The following is a 12,650-nucleotide window of genomic DNA, read 5'->3' as shown; positions in this document are numbered from 1 at the left end:
TTTCCCAGTACCATTTGTTGCAAAGACAGTCCCTCCTCCAATACATGGTCTTCGTACTTGTGTCCAAAATCACTTAACCATGTATGTGAGATTTTACTTTGGGGCCCTACTCTATTTCACCAGTCTACATGTCTATCTTTATGGTATTACCACACTATATTGATTACCATAGCTGTGTAATAAGTTTTGAACATAGGAAGTGTGAGTCCTCCAGTTTCGTTCTTCTTTTAAAAGAATATTTTGGTTTTTCAGGGTCCCATCAGATTCCATATGAATTTTAGGATAGGTTTATCTATTTCTGCAAAAAACATCATTGGGGTTTTGATAGACTGCACTTGAATCTGTACACTGCTTTCAGGAGTAAGCGGTCCGTCTTCTTTAATTTCTTTCAGCAATGTTTTATAGTTTTCATTATATAAGTATTTTACATCCTTTGGTTAAGTTAATTCCTAAGTATTTAACACTATCTTTTTTTTTTTGAGACAGAGTCTCACTTAGTCAATTTTGGTAGAGTGCTGGGGCATCATAGCTCACAGCAACCTCACTCTTGGGCTCAAGTGATTCTCTTGCCTCAGCCTCCTGACTAGCTGGGACTACAGGTGCTTGTCACAACGCCTGGCTATGTTTAGATAGGAGGTCTCTCGCTCTGGCTCAGGCTGGTATTGAACCTGGGAGCTCAGGCAATCCACCCACCTTGGCCTCCCAGAGTGCTAGGACTATAGGCATTAGCCACCGTGCCTTACCTTCTTGACACTATCATAAAGAAAATTGTTTTTAAAATTTCTTTCTCAGATTGTTCATTCATTATACAGAAATGCAAATAATTTCTTTTTTTTTTTTTTGGTTTTTGGCCAGGGCTGGGTTTGAACCCACCACCTCCGGCATATGGGACCGGCGCCCTACTCCTTGAGCCACAGGCGCCGCCCGCAAATAATTTCTGGTTGCTAACTTGTATCTTGTGTTTTGCTGAATTCTGAATTCATCTATTGTTTCTATCATGCTCTTGATGGATTCCTTAGGTTTTCTATATATATCATATCATACCTCCTCAAGCCCAGTGTGGTGGTGCATGCACTATAGTCCCAGCTCCTCCAGAGTCTGAAGTAGTAGGATTATATGAGCCCAGGAGTTTGAGGCCATCCTGGGCAATTAAATTTTTCTTTTAAATTAGAATTTTGTCTTTATTATTTTTTTTTTTGGAGACAGAGTCTCACTTTTTTGCCCTGGGTAGAGTGCCCTGGCATCATCATTATAAACTCTTGGGCTTAAGAGATCCTCTTGCCTCAGCCTCCCCAGTAGCTGGGACTATAGGCGCATGTCATCATGTCCAGCTAGTTTTTCTATTTTTAGTAGAGATGTGGTCTTGGTCTTGCTCAGGTTGGTCTCGAACTCCTGAGCTCAAGCAGTCCATCTGCCTCAGCCTCCTAGAGTGTTAGGATTACAGACATGAACCAACCACACCTGGCCAGCAATTAGATTTTTAAAAAAATTAGTAAAAACAGGTATCCTTACCTTGTTCTTGATCTTAGAGGAAAAGCTTTCAGTCTTTTGACATTCACTGTGGATTTCTCCTAACTTTTATGTTGAGATAGCTCGCCCAGCTGATTTTAGTAATCTGATCTTTTTTCCTTAGTCCATCTTGCTAACAATTTGTTAATTTTGTTCATTTTTTCAAAGAGCCAACTTTTGGTTTCTTCAATTTGCTCTACTGTTTTTCTATTCTATTTCATTTCTCTCTCCTCTAATCATTATCATTTCCTTCTTTCTGTTACCTTTAGGTTTAGTTTGTTCTTTTTCTATTTCCTTAAGTTGTAAAGTTCGATTGGTGACTTAAGATTTTTTTTTTCTTTCTTCTTTTTATTATTTTAGAGATGAGAATCTTGCTATGCTAGCCAGGCTGGCCCTGAATGACTAAATTCAGTCAAACCACCTACCCCTCAGCCTCCTGAATAGCTAGAACTCAAGGCATGTGCCACTGTGACTTACGATTTTCTTATTTTGTAATGTAAGCATTTATAGCTAAAAATTTCCCCCTGCACTGCTTTTGCTGTTTCCAGTTAGTTTTGGTACACCATGTTGTGCCTATTCATCTGTATTTTCCCATTTGCCATGTGATTTCTTGCTTGGTTCCCTGGTTAAAAGTATTCTGTTTAATTTCTATAATTTTGTGAACTTTCCAGTTTTACTTTTATTATTGACTTCTGACTTCATCCCACTATGGTTGAGGAAAAGACTGTAATGTCTATTTTTAAAAATCTACTGAGATTTAATGTGTGGTCTAACATATGTTCTAACCTGGAACATGTCTCATATGTACCGGAGAAGAATGCACGTGTTGTTGTTGGGTACAGTATTCTGTATATGTCTATGAGATCGAGTTCGTATACTGTGTTATTGTGCTTCTTTAACTTCTGTCAGGTTCTAGTCATTATGGAGAGGGAGGTAAAAGTCTCCAACTCTTACAGTATGGAACTATCTATTTCTCCCTTGAGTTCTATCAGTTTTTGTTTTATGATTTTTGATGCCTGTACTTAAGTGCTTAATAAATGTTGATAACTATTACATCTTTTTGCAGTATTGTGCCTTTTATTAAAAATGTCTTTGTCGGGGCGGCGCCTGTGGCTCAGTCAGTAAGGCGCCGGCCCCATATACCGAGGGTGGCAGGTTCAAACCCGGCCCCGGCCAAACTGCAACCAAAAAATAGCCGGGCGTTGTGGCGAGTGCCTGTAGTCCCAGCTACTCGGGAGGCTGAGGCAAGAGAATCGCTTAAGCCCAGAAGTTGGAGGTTGCTGTGAGCTGTGTGAGGCCACGGCACTCTACCAAGGGCCATAAAGTGAGACTCTGTCTCTATGAAAAAAAAAAAAAAAAAATGTCTTTGTCTATTGTAACTTTTTTTTTTTTAAGTCTCAAGCTGTCGCCCTGGGTAGAGTACCATGGTATCACACCTCACAGCATCCTCAAACTCCTGGGCTCAAGCAATTCTCTTGCCTCAGCCTTTCAAGTAGCCCCACCACAAGGTCTGGCTATTTTTTGGTTGCAGTTGTCATTGCTGCTTAGCAGGCTGGGGCCAGGTTGGAACCTGCCATCCTAGGTGTATGTGCTGGCGCCCTGCCAACTGAGCTACAGGTGCCACCCATAACTTTTTTTTTTTTGAGATAAGGTCTTGCTGTCAACCAGGCTGGAGTTCAGTGGCATCAACATAGTTCACCGCAGCCTCAGACTCCCAGGCTCAAGTCATCCTCCTGCCTCAGTCATCTAAAATGCTGAGATTATGTGTGAGCTACCCACACTGGTCCTCTTATAATCATTTTTGATTTAAAGTCTATTTTATCTGATACTAGTATGGCCACCCCTCTCCTTTTGGTTATTATTTGCTAGGAATATCTTTTTTGTTTTTTTCTTGAGACAGAGTCTCACTATGTCGCCCTGGGTAGAGTGCCGCAGCATCACAGCTCACAGCAACCTCAAACTCTTGGGCTTAAGTGATTCTCTTGCCTCAGCCTCCCAAGTAGCTGGGACTACAGGCACCCGCCACAATACCCGGCTATTTTTTTGTTATAGTTGTCACTGTCGTTGAGCAGGCCTGGGCTGGGTCTGAACCTGCCAGTCTCGATGCATGTGGCCAGTGCCCTAACAACTGAGCTATCAGCACCAAGCCTCATTTTGCTATTTGATTTCTATAAGGCTTTTAGTTTTATTGCCTCTCCTTTCCTGAATTACTGTCTTCTCTTATATTTAGATTATTTTTTATAGCGAAATATATAATTTCTTTCTGACAGCCTTCTGTGTATGGCTATTTTCATTTCGGTTATCATGGGAATTACATCTAATATCCTAAGTTAAATACTTTATTTTGAATTAATATCAGTTTGACATCAATAATATATAAAACAATCTACTTCTTGTTTTGTTTTTTTTTTTTTGTAGAGACAGAGTCTTACTTTATGGCCCTGGGTAGAGTCCCATGGCATCACACAGCTCACAGCAACCTCCAACTCCTGGGCTTAAACAATTCTCTTGCCTCAGCCTCCCGAGTAGCTGGGACTACAGGCGCCTGCCACAATGCCCAGCTATTTTTTGGTTGCAGTTTGGCAGGGGCCGGGTTTGAACCTGCCACCCTCGGCATATGGGGCCGGCGCCCTACGGACTGAGCCACAGGCGCCACCCACAATCTACTTCTTTACAATCCCTTTGGATTGCTGATGTTACAAAATCACTTTCTTATATACTGTGTGCCCCTAAACATAAACTAATAATTTGTTTAAACCTATTAGTCTGTTAAATTATATAGAAAATAAAATGTGAAATTATACTCAAAGTTCCCATAATACCAGTGTTTTTAGACTAATTATCTTCAAAAAAAGTTATATCTCTTAAATCCTGTAGAAAACAAATTATCAAAAAATATTAGCTTTTGAGAATGGAGAAGCATGAATCCTATGTACTCAATTTTGATATGAGGACAACTAATGACAATTAAGGTCATGGAGGGGAAGGAAAAGCAGAGAGAGGGAAGGAGGGAGAGGGGTGGGGCCTTGGTGTGTGCCACACCTTCTGGGGGCAAGACATTATTGCAAGAGGGACTTTACCTAACAAATGCAATCAGTATAACCTGGCTTATTGTACCCTCAATGAATCCCCAACAATAAAAAAAAAAAAGATATTAGCTTTTGGCTCGGTGCCTATAGCACAGTAGTTACAGTGCTGGGCCACATGCACTGAGGCTGGCAGGTTCAAACCGGGCCTGGCCCAGCTTAACAACTATAACTGCAAAAAGAAAAAAGAAAAAAAAAATAGCTGGGTGTTGCAGCCAGCGCCTGCAGTCCCAACTACTCGGGAGGCTAAGGCAAGAGAATGGCTTAAGCCCAGGATTTTGAAGTTGCTGTGAGCTGTGACGCCACAGAACTCTACGCAGGGCAACATAGTGAGACTCCATCCCAAAAAAAAAAAAAAATTAGCTTTCATAACTGCATGTATTTATCTTTATTGAGATCTATATGGCTTCAACAGAGGGCCAGTTCACTATAGTTGGAGGGCCAGACTATAGTTAAAAAAAAAAAAATTATAAACAAATTCCTATGCACACTGCACATATCTTATTTTGAAGTAAAAAAACAAAACGGGAACAAATACAATCATACCGCCTCATGTGGCCCGCGGGCTGTAGTTTGAGGATCCCTGATTCTAGTGTCTTTTCATTTCACTTTGCGGGATTCCCTTGAACATTTCTTGTAGAGGAGGTCTAGTGGTAATAAACTCCTTTAGCATTTGTTTTTTTGAGAATGTATTAATTCATCCCTCTCTTTTGAATGACAGTTTTCCCAAGTATAAGATTCTTGATGACAAGAATTATTTTTTTCTTTTTTGAATATATTGGCCCACTGCCTCCTGGCCTCCAAAGTTTCTGATGAGAAATCTGCTCATTATCTTATTAAAGATTACTTTATGCAATAAGTCACTTCTTGATGCTTTCCAGAGTTAATCTTTGGGCAGCACCTATAGCTCAGTGGATAGGGCACCAGCCACATACAACAAGGCTGGCGGATTCGAACGCAGCCCGGGCCAGCTAAACGACGACAACTGCCAACAAAAAAATAGCCGGGCGTTGTGGTGGGCATCTGTAATCCCAGCTAATTGGGAGGCTGAGGCAAGAGAATCACTTGAGCCCAAGAGTTTGAGGTTGCTGTGAGCTGTGACACCACAGCACTCTACCAAGGGCGACATAGAAAGCCTCTGTCTCAAAAAAAAAAAAAAAAAAGTTTATCTTTGGCTTTCAAAAGTTTGATTATAATGTATCTTGATGAAGGGGGTCTCTTAAAGTTAATCTTACTTTTTGAGTTTGCTAAGCTACTTGGATGTTTATATTCATGTCTTTCATCAATTTGGGAAAATTTAAACTATTATTTGATCAAATATCCTCTCTATTCTCCTTCTAGTAATTCCATAGTGTCCCACAAGTCCTTTTGGTTCTATTTTAGTCCACTTCATGTTGCTATAATGGAACACTCAAGAGTGGACAATTTATAACAAACAGACATTTATTGGTTCACATTTGTAGAACCTGGGAAATCTACTATCAAGGTGCCAGTATCTGGCAAGAGCCTTTCTGCTGCATTATCAAATGGCATAAGGTTCTAATCCAGTGGTTCTCAACCTGTGGGTCATGACCCACAGGAACTGTATTAAAAGGGCTGTGGCATTAGGAAGGTTGAGAACCGCTGTTCTAATCTTACCCTTTTATAATAGCACTAGTCCCATCCATAAGCATGGAACTCTCAAGACCTAATCACCTCTTAAAGGTCCCACCACCTCTTAATACTATTAGAATGGGACTTAATTTCATTATGAGTTTTGGAGGGGACAACATTCAAAGCACAGCAGGCTCTGTTCACTTTTCTTTAATCTTCTGTCATTCTGTTTCTCAGACCCAGTAACTTCTACTATCCTATCGATAGGTTCACGATTCCTTCTTTGGCTTGCTCAAATCTGCCTTTGAATCCCTCTGATCAATATTTTATTTCAGTTCTTGTACTTTTCACTTCCAGATTTCTCTTTGGTTTCTTTTAAGATTTTTGTCCATTTACTGACATTTTTTGTTCATATAATTTTTTCCACATGTTCCTTTAGTTCCTTGAGCATCTTTAGGACAGTTGTTTTGAAATCCTTGTCTATTAGATCCACAATCAGGTTTTTCAAAGATAGTTCTTGATTTATTTTTTTTCCTTTGAATGGGCCATTTCCTGTTCCTTCGTATTCCTTGTAATACTATTTTATTGTTGGTGAAAACCAGACATTTGAATTTAATAATGTAGTAACTCTCAAAATCAGATTTTCTCTCTCTTCCCTAGGGTTTCCTGTTTTATTGGGGTTGTTTTTGGGTTTTTTTGAGACAGAGTCTCAAGCTATTGCCCTGGGTAGAGTGCCATGGCATCACAGCTCATAGCAACCTCCAACTCCTGGGCTCAAGCAATTCTCCTGCCTCTGCCTCCCAAGTAGCTGGGACTACAGGTGCCAGCCACAACGCCCGGCTATATTTTGGTTGCAGCCATCATTGCTGTTTTGTGGGCCTGGGCTGGATTCAAATCCATTAGCTCAGGTGTATGTGGATGGAGTCTTAGCCACTTAAGCCATAGGCGCTGAGCCTTGTTTTGTTTTTTTGAGACAGAGTCTTGCTTTGTTACCTTCACTCGAGTGCTATGACATCACAGCTCACAGCAACCTCCAACTCTTGGGCTTAAGTGATTTCTTGCCTCAGCTTCCTAAATAACTGGGACTACAGGCACCCACCACAACACCCAGCTATTTTTTGTTGCAGTTGTCATTGTTGTTCTAGCTGGCCCGGGCCAGGTTTGAACCCGCCAGCCTCGGTCAATGTGGCTGGCGCCGTAACCACTGTGCTACGGGCACCAAGCCTGTTTTTGTTTTTTTGATTATTGTAGACTGTTGCTGTGCCAAAGATCAACCTGAAGGTATAAACGTAAGGTCTTCTCAGGCATTTTCAGAGCGTGCACCTGTCCTTGGGCACGCATAGTCACTTGCTAATTTCCCCATATATGTTATGCTTCTGAATGCCCTGCTCTTTCAAGGCACTCAAAAGGAAAAGGAAAACAGTGAAAGGGGAGAGTTATGTAAGTACAATAGCTCTTTAAATCTCCTGGAAGCCATTTCAGCTGGAGAGAAGAGGCTTGCAACAATTGGGGGAAAATACAACAACAAAGTCTCCCTGCCTCTTTGTACCCTGTGATCAGAAGGAGCAATTAATGACCACTGCACAGATACTCAATATTTGGAGAACAGGGTCCTTTTTGCTTACCCTGACTCCCATAAGCTGTGTATAGCCTGTTCTGGAAAACACAGGCACCACTGCTTGCTATGGGGCCTGACTGGCAGGGGAGAATGGGCAGCTGCTACCACGCTGAGATCGGAAATTGATTAAAAATAACTGCATTTTTACCATCCAAGTCTTTCCCTAGAAATTGCAAGCTTTCAAAAGACTTCAGAGTTCTAAAATAGTTGTATCAGATAGACTCTGCCAGTGAAATTATTGTCTAGGTAGGGAGACAGATTCCTGGTGCTATCTTCCCAGAATACATTTTTAACAAGTATGACTCTGGTGCAGGTCATTTGTGGCCCACAAACCATAAGAATGTCTAACCAGGTAGCATCTGTAGCTCAGTGAGTAGGGTGCTAGCCATGTACACTGAGGCTGACCGGTTCAAACCCAGCCAGACCAGCTAAAACGACAGCTGCAAAAACAACAAAAATAGCCGGGCATTGTGGCGGATGCCTATAGTCTCAGTTTGAGGTTGCTGTGAGCTGTGACGCCACAGCACTCTACCCAGGGCACAGCTTGAAACTGTCTCAAAAAAAAAAAAAGTGTCTAACCAACAGAAAAGCTATAATGGTCTATTACCTTTGTATCTAGAGAATTACTGTCCTGGAGGACATTAAGAAAGGAGGTCAAATGATGGACTGCTAAGTATTCAAGTAGGTTTTCTGGGGCCTCCTAAGAAATTCTGCCTTGTGGGCGGCGCCTGTGGCTCAGTCAGTAAGGCGCCAGCCCCATATACCGAGGGTGGCGGGTTCAAACCCGGTCCCGGCTGAACTGCAACCAAAAAATAGCCGGGCGTTGTGGCGGGTGCCTGTAGTCCCAGCTGCTCGGGAGGCTGAGGCAAGAGAATCGCTTAAGCCCAGGAGTTGGAGGTTGCTGTGAGCTGTGTGATGCCATGGCACTCTACCAAGGGCCATAAAGTGAAACTCTGTCTCTACAAAAAAAAAAAAAGAAATTCTGACTTGTGAAGAGTCAGAGAACATTTTAATTATTCAATAGATTCACTGAATACCTACTATAATTCAGGGGCTTTGACTGTGCTAGGTACTAGGAATACACTGCAACATAAAATGGCCAGAATCTAACATAGAAATAGTGAGAAGAAGAATAATGTAGGTATTAAAGAACTTTCCTCAACCTGGGCTATATGTGGTTCACAGAGACAGTACTGCGATACTTAATATCCAAAGCTAAGGAATGCCATGGAGCTTTGGTAAAGAGTAAAAAACATATGAGAAGTTCTAATATTAGTAGGAAAGAGTTAAAAAACTCTTTTAGTTTCATGTCCCATTGGAAACATTTCAAAAATATTTTATTCCGGGCGGCGCCTGTGGCTCAAGGAGTAGGGCGCCGGTCCCATATGCTGGAGGTGGCGGGTTCAAACCTAGCCCCGGCCAAAAGCCAAAAAAAAAAAAAAATACTTTATTCCACTTTACTGCCATATCTTGTACAGAAAAGCAACTATCCCTGGGTTCCTAAGGATCTAGGGGTGTCTCAAGCCATAATAAACACCAACTGTCTGTAGAAAACTAAGCTGAACCTTTACTGACCCCAGAAAGTTTTCTTCTTTAATTAGACTGCTCCACTTTGCTCTTTCCTAAATTTTGAATATAATAAAATATAAATCAGATTACAACACTCAATTTAACTCATCACTAATGAAGAGAAATTTTAATATATCTACTTCTCAGCTTACAAAGTTTCAAGTCTTAGACAAGTTACCAAATGTACTATTGGTGAGAATTTCTGGAAATTCCTGGAAATTTCTCTACTGCTTATAGGAAAAGGAAGAGAATCACAGATATTGCTGAAACTTCATTCTTGGCTCACTCAGAGATAAACATTTTCAGCTTCCTAAGGTAGGTTGCCCAGGAAGGCAGGCATGTCTTGCAAGGAAGTACACACACTGCTAAAAATGTTAAGTAGGAAAACGGTAGCAGTGCAAATGTTTTGTCTTACTAGTATTAAATAAGGCAACTTTTGTAAATCCCTTTCAGAAAATTCTCAGTTGCTAATGAAAGAGTAGTTTCTAATCAAATATAGTATATTTGTCAATGTTCCCTGAGCCTTAAATCTCAGCCGGAGATTTAGGACTGGTTCCTAAATCTTCAGTCTTTACCTCAAAGAAAAGGTCGAAAGCTTGATACTTACCCACACACATTTTGACATCATTCACAGTGAAGTCTGGATCTGGCATCCTATGAAACAAATATCAGTAAGTATAAACAGCATAACTTTTCTAGTAAGTTTCTTTTCTGGAGACAGAGTTTTTCACTCTGTGCCTGGGTAGAGTGCTACAGTGACACAGCTCACAACAACCTCAAACTCTTTTGCTCAAGTGATTCCCTTGCCTCAACCTCCCAAATAGTTGGACTACAGGCACCCACCACTATGCCTGGCTGTTTTTCTGTTTCTGATAGAGACAAGGTCTCACTCTTGCTCAGGCTGGTCTAGGACTCATGAGCTCAAGTATTCTGCCTGCCTTGGCCTTCCAGAGTGCTAGGATTACAGGTATGAGCCATCATGCCCAGCCTTGAGTTCTTTCTTAAAGTACCAATAATGCCCTAGTTAGACACATCAAACTTTACATTTAGGTTTAAAATTATTATTATTATTATTTTAATTATTTTTTTTGTAGAGACAGAGTCTCACTTTACTGCCTTCGGTAGAGTGCCATGATGTCACAGGACTCACAGCAACCTCTAGCTCTTGGGCTTAAATGATTATATACTTATTATCTACCACTCTTAGATAAGTCATTAACATTTTTTTATGTATTCTTTTCATATATATATGTATATATATACACACACACACATACTTATCTAAGAGTGGTAGATTTTAGGAGATTAAAATTTATTTTCTTTTTACCTCATCTATACTTTCTCATTTATCTGTAATATGAATCATTTGTGTAACAAAAGAAGAAAAATAAAACACTTTTTAAAATAAGAGAGAAATTATTTTTAGTTACCTACAGCTTTGGGTTATCAATATTGCCACTGTTTATAGTCCTAGTTATGATACTTACTTTATTCCAAGTCCATCAGAATTCTTGAAAATCAGAGGGTCTCTCAAGCCACCCCGCTGGATATACTCTACATTAAAATCTGTCACCAAAGGAAAACAATTATTAGAAAGACAAGGTAGTGTGTGGGGCAGGGAGAATGAGACCATAAAACAGACCCTAAGTAATAAGGTATAGTTGGTGTTTGCTGCTCTGTATATACAGTTATGCTGTCAGACAATAAAATATATGCTTATTAAGTGGAAACTCCTAGGAAATAGGGAGAGCACATTGAGAAGCAGGCCTTGACGGGTTTCCATAGGAAACTCAGAACTTAACACAACAGGGTGTAGTACTATTTTTTTTTTTTGTGGTTTTTTGGCCGGGGCTGGGTTTGAACCCGCCACCTCCAGCATATGGGACCAGCGCCCTATCCTTGAGCCACAGGCGCTGCCCGGGGCGGGGGAGGGGGGGTTAGTACTATTAATGAATCATCTCATAAATACTATAACTAGACATTAGAAATTATGACCACCCTTTCTCTTATTAACCAAAAAAGTTAATTTTGCCAAGGATCAAAGACGCATGGTACACATGGAATCCCACCTTTAGTTTTGGTAGGGTAGGTATAAGCATAAAAGGGTTTTCATTGTACTGTTTTAATTAAACTCAAACCAAGAGATGGGAGAAAAAGGAACAAACTTCGATACTCCTGCCCTAATAAAAAATTACTTCCATCTAATACAGCAGAGAATGATTCACAGGGCAGGAGGATGAGGGGAGGAGTGTGTACAAATGGCACTGTGTACTAAGAGAAAATAGTTAAATAACATCAACAAGCAATATTTTAACTATGTAAATGGTAAATCCACAGTTCTCAGAGTCTATGAATTCCTACATCAAGGGTCTGCAGGCCTAAACCAAAATGATACTGACCTTTTCCTTCCATAAAAGTAACAAAATTGGCATTATATTTGTTGGTGTGGAGTTTCTCTTCCAAGTCAAAAGTTCTTTTCCCTTCAATTTCATCATCAGAAATGCCATCATCTTCATAGCGTCGCCGCATGGTACCACGCTGGGAGAGAGGGACATGAAGATGAAATCATGCACTTTTTTATGCCTATCTTATCTGTAAGTGGTCAAAGATTTTTCTAATGTGCCAAGTGCTACTTTCAACTTCAGTTGCTTTTTTAACTATCAATTTTCCTTGCCTATAGATCTTTTTTTCCTCTCACCCAAGATCAGTTAATGTTCTCAGAATGCACAGAATACGACAAAGTTGTTTTTTTCCCCCACAGACAGCTGTAAAGAAAACTTTATTGTGGCTTTACTTTTATAAAATTTTTATTTATTATGGGTACATAATAGTACATTTTTATAGGGTACATGTGATGTTTTGATACAGGCATACAATGTGAATCAATCAAATCACAATAATTGGGAGTATCCATCACCTCAGGTCTTTAACATTTCTTTGTTTTAGGAACATTCCAATTCCATTCTTAATGGTACACAACTGTAGTCCCAGCTACTCAGAAGGCTAAGGTAGGAGGGCAAATTGAGGCTGGGAGTTCAAGGTCAGCTTGGGCAACATAGTAAAGCCTTGTCTCAAAAAAAGAAAAAAAAGAAAAGACTATAACAAAGTTTTAATGAGTCATTGGGTCCTTACCTATGAAATTTTACCTTTGCTAGTTCTTTGAGCCTGGAGATACCTATTTGCAATAAAAACATAACCTTTAAATAGGGTCTACTAAGTATTTTGTCTGTCCATTATTTATCATACTGGTGAAAAACTAGATTATTTCATGACAA

General features: G+C 40.2%; 1 protein-coding gene across 4 annotated transcripts in view; it reads right to left on the bottom strand.

The window, feature by feature from the left end:
- The window catches only part of KDM2A (lysine demethylase 2A), a 138,972-nt gene that overhangs the window by 60,804 nt on the left and 65,518 nt on the right, over positions 1–12,650 (bottom strand). For all 4 annotated transcript variants that reach the window (XR_008374185.1, XM_053561103.1, XM_053561104.1 and 1 more), the window contains 3 exons: positions 11,775–11,913; positions 10,863–10,941; positions 9,983–10,029 (listed from right to left, as the gene is read on the bottom strand). Coding sequence is in view for 3 of the 4 variants with exons in the window: in XM_053561103.1 (XP_053417078.1) it covers positions 9,983–10,029; positions 10,863–10,941; positions 11,775–11,913 (265 nt within the window). In the remaining variant the exon portion in view is untranslated. The remainder of the gene's footprint in view (positions 1–9,982; positions 10,030–10,862; positions 10,942–11,774; positions 11,914–12,650) is intronic.

The sequence above is a fragment of the Nycticebus coucang genome, chromosome 14 (genome assembly GCF_027406575.1).
Source record: "Nycticebus coucang isolate mNycCou1 chromosome 14, mNycCou1.pri, whole genome shotgun sequence".
Lineage (NCBI taxonomy): Eukaryota > Metazoa > Chordata > Mammalia > Primates > Lorisidae > Nycticebus > Nycticebus coucang.
This window is presented reverse-complemented; position numbering and strand designations above follow the sequence as displayed.